The sequence below is a fragment of the Populus alba genome, chromosome 16 (genome assembly GCF_005239225.2).
Source record: "Populus alba chromosome 16, ASM523922v2, whole genome shotgun sequence".
Lineage (NCBI taxonomy): Eukaryota > Viridiplantae > Streptophyta > Magnoliopsida > Malpighiales > Salicaceae > Populus > Populus alba.
This window is the reverse complement of record NC_133299.1, coordinates 225,425-245,245: the sequence shown is the minus strand read 5'-3', so window position 1 is coordinate 245,245 and position 19,821 is coordinate 225,425. Positions and strand designations below refer to the sequence as shown.

At 35.9% G+C, this 19,821-nt stretch overlaps 2 protein-coding genes and 1 long non-coding RNA gene across 5 annotated transcripts; 1 reads left to right on the top strand and 2 right to left on the bottom strand.

Moving 5' to 3' along the window:
- Nucleotides 1–466: 466 nt before the first annotated feature.
- LOC118036585 (serine/threonine-protein kinase D6PKL2) lies at nucleotides 467–4,816 on the bottom strand. 2 transcript variants are annotated; one of them, XM_035042318.2, is made up of 3 exons: nucleotides 4,591–4,816; nucleotides 2,642–3,740; nucleotides 467–1,521 (listed from the first exon to the last, which is right to left on the bottom strand). In XM_035042318.2, exons 2-3 carry the CDS (start codon nucleotides 3,604–3,606, stop codon nucleotides 648–650), a joined length of 1,839 nt encoding a protein of 612 aa, XP_034898209.1. In that variant the 5' UTR covers nucleotides 3,607–3,740; nucleotides 4,591–4,816; the 3' UTR covers nucleotides 467–647. The 2 variants fall into 2 exon arrangements, with proteins under 2 accessions (XP_034898209.1, XP_034898210.1); XM_035042319.2 differs by having other exon boundaries at nucleotides 2,642–3,735.
- A 2,936-nt stretch (nucleotides 4,817–7,752) lies between these two features.
- Nucleotides 7,753–9,565, bottom strand: LOC118036602 (uncharacterized). The gene is made up of 2 exons (XR_004685404.2): nucleotides 9,156–9,565; nucleotides 7,753–8,129 (listed from the first exon to the last, which is right to left on the bottom strand). It is a non-coding gene; the product is annotated as an uncharacterized lncRNA (long non-coding RNA).
- A 3,786-nt stretch (nucleotides 9,566–13,351) lies between these two features.
- Nucleotides 13,352–16,869, top strand: LOC118036603 (oligopeptide transporter 1). Of its 2 annotated transcripts, none has more exons than XM_035042342.2 (7): nucleotides 13,352–13,721; nucleotides 13,899–14,395; nucleotides 14,521–14,618; nucleotides 14,705–15,277; nucleotides 15,386–15,644; nucleotides 15,721–15,903; nucleotides 16,016–16,869. In XM_035042342.2, exons 1-7 carry the CDS (start codon nucleotides 13,652–13,654, stop codon nucleotides 16,637–16,639), a joined length of 2,304 nt encoding a protein of 767 aa, XP_034898233.1. In that variant the 5' UTR covers nucleotides 13,352–13,651; the 3' UTR covers nucleotides 16,640–16,869. The 2 variants fall into 2 exon arrangements, with proteins under 2 accessions (XP_034898233.1, XP_034898235.1); XM_035042344.2 differs by having other exon boundaries at nucleotides 13,356–13,721; nucleotides 13,956–14,395.
- The last annotated feature ends 2,952 nt before the right edge of the window (nucleotides 16,870–19,821 follow it).

The window sequence follows — 19,821 nt, the reverse complement described above, 5'->3', positions numbered from 1 at the left end:
AGATTGATGGATGAGGATGACCTTTTGGCACCTCAATTGTATGAGGGAATCAAGTGAAGCACATGTTCATATCCTGCTTTTCTTGGCCTGCATTCAGTCATGGAACTTGTCCATGATTTTTTTGCCATTGTTTCAAAACCAAAGGGCATGCATGCATGCATTCAAGATTTGAGGGCAAGTCAAAGATGTGAATTTACATCATGTAGATGTATTTACATATCAAACAGCAGATAGGAATCAATTCAAATCAATTCTGGACTGTATTTTCTGTTGGCCAATCAAATGATGTCAATCCACTGCTAAAGTACATTTGCCAGAGACCTATTTGCGGAACTAATAAGCAGTACGACCATGAGTTCGGGGGAGTTCCCTTTGCGGCAGGACTAACACGACCGCATTTCTGAACCACTGTCTAGTAATAAATGGTTGGTTCCAAGCTCCTACACTTGGAGACTCCAAGCAATAGTTATGTGATGCAGATTTGAAATTTTTTAACAGGCAACAACAAACATTACATTTCCTTATCATCTGTCAATAAAGGAGAAAAACAGGAAAAAAACTTTATCCTCATCACCAACAACGCCAGAGATGTTCAGAACAATTCTTCCCCTTAAATAGAAACAATTTGCAAATTGTAATAAATATTGCTAAAAGAAATCAAACTCCAGGTAATTATCAGAACCTTTTTGACCAGGAGCAGCTGCAACTGTTGTGGCCTTTTCACTTGTTGATGCTGGGGCAGGTATCCGCTCAATCTCAACTGGCTTAGGGATCTCGGGTGGGGTAGCACAGCGTATTAATGCCCAATTCACGCCTTCAAAGAAGGGGTGTTGCTTTATTTCAGTTGCGCCTCGTTTGGATGCTAATCTATGCTGTGGTTCTTTTACAAGTAAACCCCTTATGAGATCCCTAGCTGCAAAACTGACAACTGGTGATTCTGGGAATCGAAGAGGCTGGCCAACAACATTGAACAATGTGGCTCGGTTTCCAGATCCCTTGAAGGGAGTTTTCCCGAATAAGAGTTCATATAGAAAAATTCCAAAAGTCCACCAGTCAACAGCACTTCCATGACCTTCACCCTTGATGATCTCAGGTGCCAAATACTCGTGGGTTCCAACAAAAGACATTGACCTTGCATCTGTTGGCTCTGCTATGAGCTCGGGTAATGGACTGACTTGATTTCCTAGTTCATTTTTGGGTTTCCTATCCTTCTTGGACTTGCTAGAAAAGAGGCGGGGCCCAAAGCATGTTGTAGGAGCAACACAGGATGGCTGGATGCATGAAGGCTCGATACAAGCTGGTTGAACACAGTAAACAGGGTTCTTTCGAAATGGGTCAGCCTCAAGAGATGCTGTTTTGACAAGTGTTGGGCTCACAGCACAACGGAGGGAAAGGTCGAAGTCGGAGAGCATTATATGTCCATCATCCCTCACAAGGACATTCTCTGGCTTAAGATCACGGTAAATGATCCCAAGCATATGCAAATATTCCAAAGCAAGCAGAACCTCTGCTACATAAAATCTGCAAGTTGGAAAGATTAAAGATGGTCACTTTCAAGTGTTTATGCAGGTATGAAGAAAAATTCAAAGTCAAACAAGTGATGAATTTCAGATTGCAAAATGAGCCACCAATGGGACAAGGGTTCTTTTTCTTTGAGAAATTCCACATGTCCAACTTACCTGACGCAGAGACCAAGATTTTTAGCTTTTTCAATCTAATGTTATCCTTCAGGGTAGTTACATCTTCTCAAAGCTTTATCATTCAGGACTGACGGTAATAATTCTTCCATCAATTATTTGACTTCTCAAACATTCTAAATTTATACAAAATTTACTGTTGATTTAAAAAGAACTGATAGTTTAAGCCTATATCAAAATTTACATCAAGAGTGCAAATGCAACTATGTATCAAACTTCCACAAAATAAATCGGTTCCAAAATGACTCAACATCTTGCTTAAGATTAGTTACTTACGCTCCATTTTGCAGTTTGAAGATGCACAAGAGCCACTAAAATGTAAACTTTGCTAACTGAGAAGAATCATCTAGGATTCACTAAGAAGACACTAAAATGTAAAATTTGCTAACTGAGAAGAATCATCTAGGATTCACTAAGAAGACACTAAAATGTAAACTTTGCTAATTGAGAAGAATCATCTAGGATTCACTAAGAAGACACTGGGTATAAAAGCAAGTTATGGGTCTCGATAGGGAAATCCGTTTTTACATACATTAGGTTAGTCAAAGGGATGTCTCCAAAGCTTAGATTCTTCAGGATAATGCATTACCTGTAAGATATAAACTGTTGGTTCAACTTGTTTTATGAATTAGCCATTGCCATGCATGAATGCCACAACTATTTAATTGTTCTATTTAATTATATTCTGCTCCCTTTTATTTTACTTCCAGTATTTTAAACACAAGTTATATTCCTGCAGCAGATCCTAAGAGTACAACCATGGATAAAATTATATGCTTTATGGTGGCACTTCCAAATTTATAAAATATAGATCCAAAAGTAGGTCAGACACTTTCTTCCCAACTATGAAAACTGTTGTCATGTTAGTAGCAAATAAAATTTCCAATTCCACGACTGCTGTATAAAAATTAACACTATAAGGAATCAAAGTTCACTTATCATACTTTACTGCCTGCTCCAGAAAGTGTTTCCCTGGCTGCCTCTGCCTAAGAGTGTGCAAATCTCCTCCAGGACAGAACTCCATTACCAGACATGAAAATTTATCTGTTTCAAAGTGGGTGTAGAGCGACGGAAGGAAAGGGTGGTCCAAAGATTGCAATATTTCTCTCTCTGTCTGAGCCCGAAGCAGCTTCTTACGACTGGCAAGAGAACCTTTGTCCATTACCTTCATTGCAAAATAACACTTAGTTCCACTCAGCTCAGACAGGTATACACTACCAATATCCCCACAACCCAACCTCTTCAGCAGTCTAAAATGACTCAAACCTAAAACCCCATCTTTTGCTCTAACAGCTTGGATGGCTTCCCATCTCAAGTCATTTGCTTTGTGAGGTTTGTTGATGCTACTACTAAAGCTACTACAAGTGCTTTCATCACTAACATCGCTGCTGGTGCTTCCTCTACACAAACTCCTCTTGCCACTCTCGGCATAATCAACACGGTCACTCATTTTGGCACTTCCACTCGTCTTAGCCAGGCTGCTGGTTCCATCACTAACTTTGGCAGATACCGAGCTGTTTTTTACACTTCCATATTCTGATATTTTCTTCTCTTGATCAACAGAAACATCCTGTGAGCCTCTAGTCTCATTGACAATAGAATCCACCTCAATTGATGATTGTTCAAGACAGGGCAAGGATGAATTTGATTCCAACTTATTACTCAAAGAATCAGAAGCCCCCTCTTGATTAGAATTCGGAAGCTTTTTATTTTCAGAAGCTTCTAACAAAACCTGCTTTGGCATATTTTCTACTAAAGATTGCACCTGCTCATGATTAATCTGCTGGGGCTTGCTCGGCTTTGAGCCCTGCAAAGACAAATGCCTGAGATCAGTGACATCCGCTCTTTGAAAACCAGCTGTTTTCTGGTGCTGTTTTGAGGATGCTTTGCTACCAGTTTTTGAGGCCATCAGACAACAAAGTTCCAAAACTACATCAGATTAAATGAATCCACTTTACAGCACCCGGAACTTGGAATCATATCTGCCCACTGGCAGCCCCCTAACAATGTTGTTATCCAATTTTTCCAATAGCATCAACTATTCTGTCAAAAGCATTAGAATAAGTTACATATCAAGTGCAACATAAAACCTAAAAACCAACTCTTATGCGAAAGAAAAAATATACATGCATATTTATGGAGGTTCATGACACCCAAAAGACACTGATTTAGGTGCATAACCATATAGAAGACACCCAAAAGACAGTATGGAACGAAATATAAGTAAGATGGAAGAATACCAATATAGAAATGATAGCATAACTAACTCTAATTTCATTTGGCCTAAACACTGCATCACAAGTCAGATCAGAAAAGACCACCTACACATTATCTATTAGGGCACTTACGTCTACCTATATTAGGTCAAAACACAAACTTTCAAGAAAAAAACACACACAAACCTAAAAAATAATCACAATAAAATTAATTTCCCTGGAAGAAGAAGAAGAAGAGCATTCAATAAAAAAGCAGCACCCATAGTTTGATCAGATGACACTGAAGAAAAAATTGAACAAGAACAAAACTTCAAAGCTAGCAAAACCAACTCAACATGCAATCATTTCTTACCAAAAAGGAGAACAAAAACCAGGACCATCAAAAAGACAAAAATGAAAAACAAGCATAAAGGATTCAAGGACCGCAAAAAAAGAGAGTAAAGAATAAACCAATCAAGTCAGCAACTAACATAATGCATTCTCAAACAAGCCCAGTAAAACAGCATGATCAAATGTTATTTAAGCAAAGTTCAGATCTTGGTCATAAAATCACTACTTTCAGCCAAACCCCACAATAGATCCAACCCAACAGCGGAAACCCAGATGAAAAAAAGAGCAAAAAGAATAAACGAAAAACCCATTAAAGAAAATGAGAGATGAGCAGTGGAAGAAAGTACCTGGCTTGAAAGATCAGGAAAGCTGAAAGAAGATTTGAACTTTAGCAACAAAAACACTGTAGACAGAGAGCTCCTTGTAGCCCAAATAAGCTTGTCTGGAGAAAGAAAGAGAAAGAAGAAGCTGAAACTGTGTTTCTGGTGGACTATTAGGCAGAGAGAGAGAGAGAGAGTCAAAGTAAAGCTATAAAGCTAAAGTTTTTCTTTATTTTATACAGATAGAAATACAATAATTTGATTGGTGTGTTTTTGGAGAGAAAATGAAGGGTGGATGGATTTTTGTGTTTTCTTCATTTCAATCTGTCTAAAGGCAATTTCAACCGAAGCTGATGGATGCGGACCCAAACCTAATTGAATGAGTATGAGAATTTCTTAACCCAATTATATTGGGTAAAAATTAAAGGTAAAATATCGGGTTAAAAGTTGGATATGGATATTAATTTATCATACCTAACTTGAAATAAATAAATTTAAAGTTTGAAAAAATTAAATGTATATCACAAAATAAAATATTAAATAATTATAAATTAGAATATCTAGATTCAAGTTATAAATGCTTGATAGTTACTAGAAGTTCTATTCTGTCATATTTGAATATAGAATTTCATATTCATTCATGTCAGGGTAGAATTTAAATATTTATTTTAGATTTGAATTCGAATATAAATAATATAAAACTCAATTCATAAATATCTATTTTTATTTTTATCTGTGTGTCGTCCATTGTGTTTTCTGAGGTTATGAAAATAAAATAAAAAATAAAAATATACCTTCATTCGATTAGGTTAGCGTATGTGACCAGTGAGATCGATCCTTCTAGTCTAGGTTGTGTTTGGTAATTTATTTACAATTTATTTTTGCAAAAATAATATTTTCATTAATTAAATTGATTACAGATGCGTTTTTATAACATATCCACGTTTAATTACTTTTATTTATGAAAATATCTTAAGTTCCTATTTCAATATATATAGGTGCCGTGAAATAATTAATCGACCCTTATTATTTATATATAAAAAAAGGAAAAAAATAGATTAGAAAGTCATAACGTACAAGAAAAGGAATATTGTGTGGAGAGAAATGTAATAAAGATCACAAGTGGAATAATATATTTAAGAAAAAAAGTCGGCATATTTTGTATCCTTAAAGATTACACTATGATGAGGAATATCGTGTTCTTGTTAAGCAAGCCCTTTCCTCACTTTTGTTTTTTTTTGAGGTGCTGGGAATTGACATCTTGTAAAAATGAAAAGTAAAAATATTGTAGGTATCAAGAATTTAACTTTATAGGAAAAAAAAACTATTAAAATAAATAATGTTTTTATCTTATAAACTATTTATTTGTGCCATGTACTTTGATTTTGTATTAAAATAAAAAAAAAATATTCATTCACCATATAGAAAATTTGTTCTCTAGGGTAGAAGTGATATTCATTAATTAAGTTTGATTATTTGGATAAATTTGTTTGGTTTGCTGTGAAAATTCAAGGATCAAAATTAATCAAAGAAACAGCAGAAATCTGGGCAGAGAAGAGCAAACAGGGTTTGAACATTTGTAGAAAGAAAGAATTCCACATGGGTAGAGAGCCATGATGCTGTCTTTCCTATGGTTTAAAAACAATTATGGTGGTATGGGAAAATATTTGACCGAAATACAAAGGAGGAGTACCATCATTTATGCCGACATTAGGATTGCTGGTTACCTAAAATGGGTATTAGCTTTGGTTTAACATAGACAAGTAACATCATGGGAAATGGACCAATGGTCGGGTGGCAATGAAAGTTGGGTGTTGTTATTAACCGTAATCCGACTTGATGAATTCATCTAGTTACCTGTTGATCTGGAAATGGTTCAAGCGGTGTTTTAAATTAAATTAAATAGGAGTTGATTCAGTCAATCTGTCATTTTATGAACCGTCAAAGCTCAATAATTGCATTTGAAGTTGATTTAAAATATTGTTTTAACCTTTTAATATATATATATATATATATATATTATTTTAAATTAATTTAAGTAAATTCAAGTTAATTCCAGTCAACCAATTACTAAAGTCTTGTATCATACCATAAAGTCTAATAACTTCAAGGATGGGGATGGTCAAGAAGAGAGAGAAAGAGGGTAGTTGTTGATTACCTATAATGAACATTGATTTTGGTTGTAAATAGATAAATAAAATCATGAAAGATGAACTAACGGTACGACCTGATGAGTTAATTTAATAACTTATTGATTTAGAATTTAGTTTAGACCATATTTTATATAGAATTAAATAAAAGTTAATCTGATCAAATTAAAAATTAATAGCTTTTTAAAAAAAATTAAAATAATATATTTTAGATTAATTTAAGTAAATTTATCTAATTTATAACTTAATTTATAAATCGAGTCTTGGATGAAATAACATGCCGTGATGGGATTGGATTAATAACTTTAATGATGGGGGATGATGAGAGATAGGGTGGGGGAGAGAGTGGTTGTGTTTTTCAATCACCCGGTGATGTGGTGGCCCAAACAAGAGATTCAAATAGTATTGCATTGAAGGCTTCATTGCAAGGTGGGGATTATCGAATTTAAGGTTGTCAATCGGAACCCTTTTTTTTTTTTTTTTAATTATTTCTCTTCAAAAGGCAAACTAATTAATTAGCATCGGAAATTACCGTGCTGTGCTAGCAGAAGCCAGGCAGGGCCCTAAATCTATACTGTCCATGTTCTGATGGGACAAGGCATCCCATGTAGATCACTCGTGTATGAGCGAGAGCACAAGGAGGGAGAGAATTAATGCACTTTGTGCTTAATCAAATGAATTGCAGCATCTTTTGAGAAGTTTTTGATTCCAATTCTTGCCAATATTTCTGCCTCCATGTGTTCGCTCCAATAAACAATCCATTGAGGAGGGAGAAGACCACTTTTACTATATAATTAATTAATACCTAGCTACTTCTTCATTAGGGCTACACAGAACAGGAATCTCACGTCTGTATGCATGAGGTCCCTGCAGCAAGTGACCATGAAATCTCATTGATTATGATAAATACAAGTTGGTAAATGATTTCATTGCAATTCAATATCAATCCCAGCAAATAAGGGAAATCCTCTCTACAAATCGTACGGTAAACATCTATGCAGACTGTTTTTAGTTAGTATTTCAAGATGGAAAGGATAAATATAGAAAAAAACAAAAATATATCTTATTAAAAGGGTGAAAACAGATACATAAAATAAATATGCATGGTTTTTTAATGAATTTATGTATTTTTAAAGCAAGAAATACAAGAATACGTGCCTTGCTTTGTCTGTTCTAGCTAGGTATATCCACAAGGCAGTGACTTCAATATCATCATCTTCTACTTATTAACATTTTTGACTTCAAAGGCGTTCAACAACAACACCAGCCCGGCAGGCAGGCAGCTTAACAAGCACCCAACCCCCCTTTTCATGTCTTGTTCCTTTCTTTTGTCCTTCCTTGTACTCCATGGAACTTAGGCAGTTTGACGTGAGGCAGCAACATATCGCACTGCATTGCTTTACCTTTTTCTTTCTCCTGATAAAAAAACAGAAAGATTTTGTAAAGAAGAGAAAGCTTACAAAAATGAGCTCCCTGACAGTACCAACAGTAACAGGGTGAAAAAGAGAACAGTAGAATCTTCAGCTTGCTGATAAAGACGCAATGCAAAGGCGTCCCAAAGAGATAATTGACCAGCAGAAATTGCCTTGGCAACTTACCTTGAGGTGTTAATCCATGTAGCTACAATTAGGTTAAAAGTGGGTCGAAGCTTGAAAACATGCATAGTTCGGATATTTATAAAGTTCGCTAGCCAGGACAGAAAGAAAACAAGAAATCGACTTTGGCAACTTTCCCTTTTACCAATCTTTTGTTGGCTTTCTCTTGTCGTTGTTGGACAACTTTGCTGGCTCCAGTCCTCATCCAAAATGGTCGACGACCCACGGCCACAAGGCTCTTAATTAGCCACGTTAAGACGAGGATGAGGGTGAATTAGTCTGTGGTTAATTAATCAAGGGTTACTGTGCTTCTCTTTTAAATATATATTGACCTGCCGATCACCCTATATATATATATATCCTCATCGGCCTCCCCTTGCACTCATCATCGATGGCTTCACCAAGAAAACTACACATTCCCCAGGAAGGATCGCCATGGGTGATATGGAAGGATTTGGTATTGTATTCAATAATATTCCCAAGGATAAAGCATGAATTAAGTGGTGGAGAAAACAAAGTCCTATCCATCCATCCATCCACAAAGCTCCATACAAGCATAGAGGTGCGAGCTGAGCACGCCACAGCACATGCATCTCCATGGTTAAATACAATATTTTTGAACCCAAAAGAAGCTGCATGCAGTGGTCCTTGTTTTTTAAATTAAATTATCATCATGTATGTATACAGTGGTCATCGGAAAAAAAAACTACTCAAGGCTCTGATCATACTGCCATGAACAGTGCAGGGCATCAGATCCTGAAACGTGTCATGCATGTGAAAATATGGGTCCACCAGACGATATCTGATGGTCTCCATCATATAAAACAATGGTCATGTTCTTGTTTACCTCACAGATTTCCTTCTTGGTGGTCATTCGTCACAGATGCTCGCCGCTTGATGTGCTCACTCAATTCGAAGCACGAGCTACATACACAGCATGTCTAGCTGTCAAATCTGATTAGGGTTAAACCCAGGAAAATATATATAATTAAATATGCGCCGAAACTATCATAAATAATCTCCTTGTTCTTGGTAGGAAGTGCTAATCACTTGAATTTAAAATGGAAATAGCATAAATACATGTGGATTGGTGGTCAAGTTGACATGAATACGGACATCTCATGAAAAAATTAAAAATAATTACAGAACAAGAGGGCACAGGGGAGGGACGGTGTGGCGGGCAAAGGAAAGATGATGACGAAAGAGGGTTTGCGAAAAGGAACCTTGAGAGGATTACGAGGAGACCACACAAATCACCATCCTGTGATCAATGAAGATGAGAGCAAAGCCTATTGGGCCCAGTGCTTACGCTAAGAAGCCCATATGTCCAAATTTAGGTGGGCCCTATTCTATACATAGAGTTGGATTCCGACCAATCATTTTCTTTTGAAAAATATCTCTGATCATAATGTGCAAAAGCACATTGATTATTGCCCATGGGCCCTTAAATATAAATGCTTATTTTGTCCATAGCACTGAAACCTGGCCCGGTTAGATTACAGGTTAGAAAAAATAACTAAGTTAATTTAGATAACTAATAATATAAATGCTAGGCCATTGTTTTGTGTATCTGAAAAATGATATATATATAAAAAAGCTATTTTTTTTCTTTGGTGATGGAGTTTAAAGAAATACATATCCCTGAAAATTAAGCTTAGTGACCAGTAAGATCCTGAGTCTGCGAATTGGACAAAATAACTAGAGTTAGCCTACATTAATTGAAAAATATAATTTTAATTTTCTTAAGTTAAATTTTTTTTAAAAAATAAAATAAAATCAGATTAATTTTAACTAGACTTTTCTTGAACACACGACATGAGCCGGGGGCCAATTTTGTGACTTGATTTTACCAATTAAATTATTTGAATTTGACTCGAATAAATTTGTGTGTTTGATATTATGATGTATAGTATTTTTAACTTGAAAATATATTAAAAAAAATATATTTTTTAATTTTTAATTTTATTTTTAACATCAAAATCATAAAAAATTATTAAAATAACTTCAATTTGATGTTTTTTCAAGTCAAACATACTTCTAAAAAACATAAAAAAAACACAAAAGCTACTGCACTTGTAAACAATCTCACACACAAAGAAAAAAAAGAAAAAGAAAAGAAAAGAGAAACAATCTCCATAGTTCAAAAACCTTCAACATACATTGGTGGCCGTATAACAAACTTTTTTATTATTTATTTTATTTGTGTTAATTAATATTAAAATCCATTGATTCTTAATAATTATTTTACTTTATTATGTATTATAAAACAAACATAATTTGAAAAAGTTAAAGAACATAATATACTTATGAACAAGGGAACCAAGAAATTTCTTTTTAAAAAAAAACATCCAAAAACTAGCATGTTATTTTCACATGTATTAGTTGTTGTCTTTTAAAATCCTAAAAGTAAGATTTACGATAAGACAACTGACATAAAGATATTGTATAAAAAAATCTACAATGAAATAATTTGTATAAAAATATTATGTTAGAGACTCATGATAAAATAACGTGCAAAAAAGTTTAAGGGGCTAGCAATGAGATGGTCTCTGACTCTTTGCACAAAATAATATTTTCTATGGACTGCAGTTTTTTAATTGAAGAGTTAAAATAAAATTTAACTGGAAATTTAAAATATTCTCATGTACCATTGCCCGCTTGTGAATTGAACCTTAACTTGTGGGAATGCATTAGGCAAACCTGACATAGATCCATGTTTGCTAGAAGCTTGAGCAACTAGCTAGGGCCCATAACAATTCTAGATGTAGGATCAAAGCAAAAGCTTGCTGTCCTGTTTGCAGCAAGAAGAAGGATTTATGGTGGACGATTCCTGAAGACAGTGCTTCACCTTGACACCATTTTTTGAGACAGACAGTCCTTCAGCTTCAATCCAGTTTGTAGCAACTTAAGCATGTTTTGCCTTGCACTGTTTCAGTTTGTGTTCCGACCTGGAAATTAAAACTGTCCCACTCCCTGTTTCCAAGAATTAAAACACAGTGGGACTAGGCTGCCTCATCATCAACATGATCTCTTATCTAGTTTCTGTGTGTGATCGATGGTCACCTCACATGGCTGCTAGCCTGCCATGTCTTGCATGAATAAATTGAAGAATCTTTCCCTGCACATTTATTTTTGTATCGGTATTGAGTTGTTCTTAGGCTGACTGAAAATAACTAGTAAGATGGTTGACAATTTATTTCTTTGATTGGATGATTTGAAGTATTTTTTTTATATATATCACTTTATCTTAAGAATGTGACTTCTATATTGATACATAATTTGTTTAAGAAAATTAATTCTTATCTAAGTTTGAATAGTTTGAAATATATAAAATAAAAGATAACGGATATTTTCTCTGGTTCTTCATTATTCAAATGAACAAGGACCCTTTCCCTAATTTTTGTCTTTTTTTATAATTTCATCTTCAACTTTTTTTTTATTGATTCATTTTATAGCCTAATTAATAAGACCTAATAATATTGAATAAAAACAGCAAATTAGAAATAATATTCTCTTCAAAAGAAGAAAAAAAAGATAAAAAAAACATTATAATAAAAAATAAAAAATATCTAAATCTTTAAAAAAAGCTCAATTCCTCGAGATGGAAGGGATTGTCAAGTTAAAAACTGCAATCCATAAAAAATATCATTTTGTGCAAAGAGCCAAAAACCATTTCATTATTGGTCCCTCGAACCTTTCTGCAAGTTATTTCATATTATGCGTCTTTAACACAACACTTTTATACAAACTATTTCATTAAAGATTCCTCATACAATATCTTTGTGTGAGCCGTCTCACTGTAGGTCTCACTTTTAAGATTTTAAAATACAACAACTAATATATGTGAAAATAACATGCTAGTTTTTGAATTTTTTTTTTAAGGGGGGAATCTCTTGGTCCCCTTGTGTATAATTATGTTTTTTTTAATTTTTTCAAATTATGTTTGTTTTATAATACATAATAAAGTAAAATAATTATTAAGAATCATTGTATTTTAATATCAATTAACACAAATAAAATAAATAATGAAAGAGTTTGTTATACGATAAGGCCCGAGAAAAGTTTGCTGATGATGATTTTTAACCTTCTCTTACCTGATAAGGTAGGATAGGACAAAACTAGTTCTATTACTGCATGGTTGCAGTGACGCATCAAAATATATGAGAAATTGTGAAGGTAGATGCACATCACATGAAAACGAGGCTGAGATGGGACTTCAAAGCAACCTAGACGACGGCATCGTTTTCAAAGATTCCAATACCATCCATACATCAAGTCATTGATTTCTTTGTCACCTCACCTCTTCTTGGCCTGTCAATCCAGACAACTCTAAACGTTGAGTAACAGCAACTCTTGCACGACATTAACAGACTAGCCAACTTTTTACCTTTCTCAACCATGGTGTCCAAAATTTGTTGGAGCTTCGTGTGTGACAGTTGGTGATTCAATGTCAAGAAATTCTCTTACATTCTGCATTTTTAACGCTAAAGCATGATGGTTGATCGATGATAACTATGACTGCTTGAAGAGTAGTTTGTATGCTGGCTTTAACACCATATTTAGATTCCATTTCTTCACATTGAATCACCAACTGTTTTCTTCGCACCAAACAACGTCAAAAAGGTGAGCTTTCTTATGGACAATGCTAGTGTTTGTTGAAAATAATGTCTTGGCATAAACAAGGCATGGCGGGCAACCTACCAAATGACATGAGCAGATTGATTGCATTATGAGCAAGAAGTAGCACTGCTCTTACACGGGGCCTTTCCACTGCGGCGTTACAGCCTACACATGAGTTAAACTACTTGAGGAGATCGAGACAGGGTAGGATAAGATAAGAAGTAGCAAACACTTGGTACTTACTAGTGGGTTTGTGGGGATATAAAGCTGGTTTGGAATTATGTTGCAGAATGTTGTTTGACGTTATGGTTGATAGCAACTAATTGCTAAACTCAAAGAAAGAAAACAAATTATTTCGAATAAAATCTAAGGTTGGAAAATCAAACATTGGTGAGGCATCTTCTTTTCTTATGTTTCACCATCTAAAATAGCTCATCATTTATCTGCTTATGCCCTTTCACAATCATTGTCCATGCCTTGTTGAATGGGAAATGGAATGTTGAATGATTCTTGCCGCCAACTATACATATGAGGTTCTAAGAATGATCAAATTTAACTTTCTCTGTTTGGATTTTCTTTGTGTCTCATCATGGAAACAAACAGATAACATGAAGCCAAAAAATGACTACAAACTTGAGGCTAAGGACCATATCTACTGAAAACTTGTGTTGTTGAACTTGGAAGAATCCCCAGATCCGGTTTAGGTAGCTCAGGCATAGAAGAATGGAGCACGCAGAGACTAATGGTGAAGGGATTCCTCTTTCAAACAAGGTCGACGTGCTTGATGAGAAAGGTAATTCAGTCTACTCACTCACTTTTCACTGCTAATGCAGGTTAATTATAACAATCTAATTCATCTCTTTAAGTTGCACTTGCTAAGGATTGCAGAGTAGAGCTGACACAAAATCACTGCCTGAATGACAACTCTTAGTTCTGAACAGTCTAATGCATGATTTTCTAATAATGGCAGTCTCTGATGAAGGATTGATGACTCCTTTTCGGTTTATTAAAACAAAATTTTCTGCAGAAGAGGCAAACGATTCGCCAATCGAGCAAGTCCAGCTCACAGTTCCGATTACAGACGATCCAACATTACCATGCTTGACGTTTCGAACATGGGTTTTGGGGATCACAAGTTGTGCTCTTCTGGCATTTGCGAATCAGTTCTTCGGTTACCGTCAAAATATACTCTATGTAACATCAGTTTCAGCTCAGATTGTGGTGCTGCCAGTAGGGAGGCTCATGGCAGCAATTTTACCAAACAAAGTTATCCGTTTTCCAGGAACGAAATGGTCATTTTCTTTGAATCCAGGGCCTTTCAACTTAAAAGAACACGTCCTGATCACAATATTTGCAAATTCTGGATCAAATACTGTGTATGCAGTGGGTATTATCACCATTGTCAAGGCATTTTATCATGGTAACATAGATGCAGTACCGGCTATGTTATTGTCGCAGACGACGCAGGTGAGCCTTTCCAAACTTGATAGCATGTGATGAAAATAAAGTGCCGAAATATTTCCTGGTGACTGCTTAAATATTACTGATTAATGCCTCGATATGCTTGATAAAACAATTGTTGAAACCTTCAGCTGTTAGGATATGGATGGGCTGGAATCTTCAGGAAATTCCTTGTTGATTCTCCTTATATGTGGTGGCCTTCCAATCTGGTTCAAGTTTCCCTCTTTAGGTGTCTCCTGCTCTGCTACTACCTGATTTTCTATAATTCTATGATTAGAATCTCTTCCTAATTCATTTTGTTTCCGAACCCTCCAGGGCATTGCATGAAGTTGAGATCAGGCGTAAGGGAGGCCTGACAAGGCTGCAGTTCTTCCTCGTGGTCCTTATATCAAGCTTCGCGTACTATATAGTTCCCGGCTATCTCTTCCAATCTATAACTGCTCTTTCCTTTGTTTGTTGGATATGGAAAGATTCAGTCACTGCCCAGCAAATTGGTTCTGGTCTTCATGGCCTTGGTGTTGGCTCGTTCGCCTTTGACTGGTCAACTGTTGCTGGTTTTCTAGGATCTCCATTGGCCACTCCAGGATTTGCTATTATCAACATATTATTTGGTTACATCATAATTCTCTATATCATAATCCCCATATCTTACTGGACAAACTCATACAATGCCAAACGTTTTCCCATTTTCTCTTCACATGTTTTCGATGCTAATGGAAAACCCTACGATGTTTCAACAGTTCTAAACGAGACAACCTTTGAATTCAATAGAGCAGGGTATGATGGCTACAGCAAAGTCAACCTAAGTATCTTCTTTGTTTACACTTATGGTCTAAGCTTTGCCATACTGGCTGCTACATTAACTCATGTAGCACTTTTCCACGGAAGGTATCTGCCAACAGATTTGATTTTTTTTCTTCAATATGATGCTAATGATCTTCTGCATCTCATTAACAGATCATTATTTGTCTGCTTACCTTGTCCTTGTGTTTGCAGGGAGATTTGGTATCAATCAAAAGAGACATTGAAAGACAAGTATGCTGACGTCCACACTAGGATAATGAAGAGAAATTATGAGGCTGTTCCTCAATGGTGGTTTCATATAATCTTGATTGTAGTAACTGGACTCGCCCTGCTTACTTGTGAAGGCTTTGGTAGACAGTTACAACTTCCTTACTGGGGTGTCCTGCTAGCGATTGGCTTGGCTTTCGTTTTCACTCTTCCAATTGGTGTTATTACAGCAACTACGAACCAGGTACGCATGATCTCGGCAGAGGAAATTCCCTGTTACTGTTTTCTTGTGCTCAATAGATGTTGGAATCGTTTTGCAGCAACCGGGACTCAACGTTATCACTGAGCTAATAATCGGTTACATGTATCCGGGGAGACCTCTCGCAAATATTACTTTCAAGACCTATGGCTGCATTAGCATCTATCAAGCAATCATGTTCCTCTCAGACTTCAAGATGGGACATTACATGAAAATTCCCCCGAAGTCCATGTTTGTTGTCCAGGTAAATATAAATTTAAAATTGATCAGACAATCATTGTCTCATGATAGCCTTTTAGATTTTCCTCTAAGCCCACATTAGAGCTACAACTAATGCTAGTTTATGTCTATAATAGTTAGCGGGGACTGTAATTGCATCTTCAGTCTACTTCGGCACGGCCTGGTGGCTCCTAACCTCGGTGGAAAACATCTGCAATCCATCAAGATTGCCAGAAGGAAGTCCATGGACATGTCCAGGAGACGATGTTTTCTACAATGCCTCCGTCATTTGGGGCGTGGTTGGACCAATGCGAATGTTCGGACGTCTTGGTTTGTACTCGAAGATGAACTATTTCTTCCTCATTGGCCTCCTCGCGCCGGTGCCAGTGTGGATACTCTCTCGCAAGTTCCCCGAGAAGAAATGGATCAAACTCATTAATGTGCCTGTTATCCTACAAGGCACAGGAAGCATGCCGTCAGCCAGGGCTGTGAACTATATGTGCTGGTTTGCTGTAGGCATTTTCTTCAACATTGTTGTCTACAAGAGATATAAAGGATGGTGGGTTAGGCACGCCTACATCCTATCAGCAGGATTAGATGCTGGAGTTGCTTTCCTAGCCATTTTACTCTATTTTACACTACAAATCAAGGACATTAATGGACCAACCTGGTGGGGCTTGGAGCTGAGTGATCATTGTCCTCTGGCAACCTGTCCTACTGCCCCTGGCATTCAGGTTGAGGGATGCCCTGTTTTCCACTGACAGCTGCTTTCATCAGAATTTCTACCCGGGTTAAGGAACAATATGTCCTTTGACAGTCGAAGTTGTAACTTAATTCCTTTTCTGTGAGAACCAAAGTGATTCCATTGATGTCAAGATATTTCCACTTCTCCAAAACTCTAAAGGAAATAAGAATAAATATAGCATGTGTATTGAGAACTGTGAGTATAGAAATGCAATTGAATCTCACCACTAGTCTTTTCTGATGTTAATGAGTGTTCTCGGATTAGTTTGCTTCTCTTTTCAAGCGATATTCAGACGCATCCCTATATGAATTTAATAAATTGACAAGGGAAACCATAAATTATGTTTCCAACTATTCTTTTGCCATGCATCTACGTTCTGCTTAAACTCTTCTCATTTCACACAAAAAGGCACCGTTTTATTACATGATATAAGGAGTTTAGAAGATAAAAATTGACAATCCTAGACAACGACACTCATTGAAGGAATGCCTTACGATCTTGAGACCCAATTGAAAAACTTGGTGGTTTTAGGGGATCCAGATGAGAATTAGTATATAGTTAGGGACTGATATAAGACCGGGTAAAAAAACCAGAAGGTAGTTAAGGAGACCAATCCTAATAGGATACTGATTCAATCTTTAGCCAATATATGTATATATATGATCGGCCACACATGGATTGTTTACAAAAGAATTTATCATACCCTTTTTGTTGACAGGCAGGCTTTCTCTTCACTTTCTTCGTTGTTCTACCGAGAGGTGCGTAGGGTTTTCCTTGTAATCTTAGCCATGGTGTTTAGCTATTTCTCGTACAATCAAGAATATGCTGATAGAATATTGCAAGGGAAACAAATCATACCATCTATCACCCTCTTTCATGCGTTAAACTATGATGATTTTTACGACGTCTGCAGTACTGATCATGGCAATGAAGAAGCATGCGAGACAGTAGTGAACAATAATGTGTTCAATTACCATGATTATTTTTATGATGTCTACGAACCATTCAAGATAGATTGGAGTTATTTAGATGAGTTAGCGGCTGACTTATGTGACGAGCTTGAGTTAACAATACTGGAGAAACCTCTGATGAAGGATGGTGGTGCTGTTGTCCACCATGATGATGGAGTTGACGAGGTTGAGGGTGAGATTATTCTTTGGAGGCCTGCCGGCGCCCTGAAGTAGAAGGGTTGGCTTGCAGTTTCTCCGTGCATGCGAGAATGGAGATCCCTCGCAAGCGATCTTGATCGATTGTTGTTTTTTATTTTTACTAGAGAATGATTTAATCATGCATGCGTTTTGATGTTGAGACGACAAGATTAATTAGGGTTTGATGACGTGAGCATGCACATATATATATATTAATTGTTGTTGTTGTTGTTTTGTTTTGGAATCAATTTATTTCTTTTTATAGATTTCTTGATCCAAAGTGCTTATATATTTTCTTTTGCTAACACCGAAAGAATTAAGGACCTTAATTCTTAATCCATGCGATCACATTTTCTTATAACTAGGAAACAATTATTTTGAGGTTTTTGTACTCCCAATTAAGATCATTGAAGCAATTATTTTGAGGGTACATGTATTCCGCTGTGAGCTAGATTAAAAGTTTTTTTTTTAATATAAAAAATTATGTAGACAATGTTAATGTGTTATTTACGATAAAAATATTATTTAAAAACTGAAAAATTTGATGATAAAGAAAAAAAAACAAAAAAAAAAAACGGTATTGCAATTCAGAGTAATTTTACTCTTATGCCTCAATACTTTTTATATTAAAATTTTATTTGTTTGTACGATTTTAAAAATATTTGTTAAAAATTTAATTTTTTTTTATTTTGTATTATTTTATTATGCTAATATCTAAAAATAAATTTAAAAAAATAAAAAAAAAATATTTATAAATAAAAAATACTTAAACAAAATAACAACTACTACCGCAATAACAATTTCTTCTCTTTTAAGTTTTTGTTAATAATAAATTAATGCTCTGCGACAAAGAAATAAAGAATAAACTAAAGAGAGGCCTTTTGCCAGACCATGTGAGAATTGAGACTGGAGAGAGGTGTCTTTCACAGATTGAATTAAACCATCAAGAATATGAAATTCATAACAAGTAGCCAAAAAGTGGAAGTAGGACCCCATGCCACAGAAGCTGAGGTTTTGCCACCAGTAGTGGCTCTAGCCCCACCAATAACTCCACCGGTACCAGCAGCTCTGCTGCCTCCCAAGGCACCACCGCCTCCAAAACCTCTACCGCCTTTAGCAACAGCTGATGTTACCATCAAACCAATGATCACCACCAGAAGAAGAAGTATCTTGCTCCCTTTGCTTGCTGAAACCACCTTCATATACATATCTTAATATCTTTTCTACAGCAACAACAATCACCCCCCTCGATTTCTTGTTTAATGGTACTAACACAAGAACTTGATTAAAATATTTTCCTTTCTTTTCTTGAACTGCCTATAAACTCTTGCAGGGACGAGTGTAAGAGAAGGGAGACAGAAGAAGGATTTATTGATTAAGGAGACGCGTGATGTGATGATGTTACTTCCAGGAAAGTAGAGACCGTGTTGATAACATATTTGCTACTTTTGGATGACACTCGTCTTGGATGTTTCTTGGACAATGGTTGAGGAAGCGACTAGCAAATTTTTTGTAGGAAATTCTTTATTATTATTATTATTTTCTCTAAAAGATTGGAGCTAGCTAGGAAGACAATTTCTTCTGACCTTAGTCCAATTAGACGTCTACTGCTGCGTCATGACAAATTATAGAGATGTTCTATATTTATTTATTTTTAATCACCACTGGAAATGAAGCCCATCTTTCATCTGTTACAAGGGAAGATTTGGAGACTCGAAGGTTTGGTGATTCATCTGTCTCTCCTTGTCCACCTAACATATGCTTGTGTTCTTCTGAAGGAGATCGGGGACTTGCTGAAGGGACCAGCTGTGGGTCTTCTTGCATACTCTCTGCCCTTAATAATTCCTCAACTGCGATATACTTGTGTTTTTCTTCATGATAAGACAAGAAATGAGTAGAGTATCCTTTCATCCTTGAGTCTTGAACTCTTCATTATAATTCCATCGTTTGTGTTTGAAAACTTGTAATTTAGTTCCTTGATTCTTGAGGGCTTGGATTATTTTATTACAACATTCGCTGTTTCTTTCTTAGGTTCCGATTTCCCATTTAT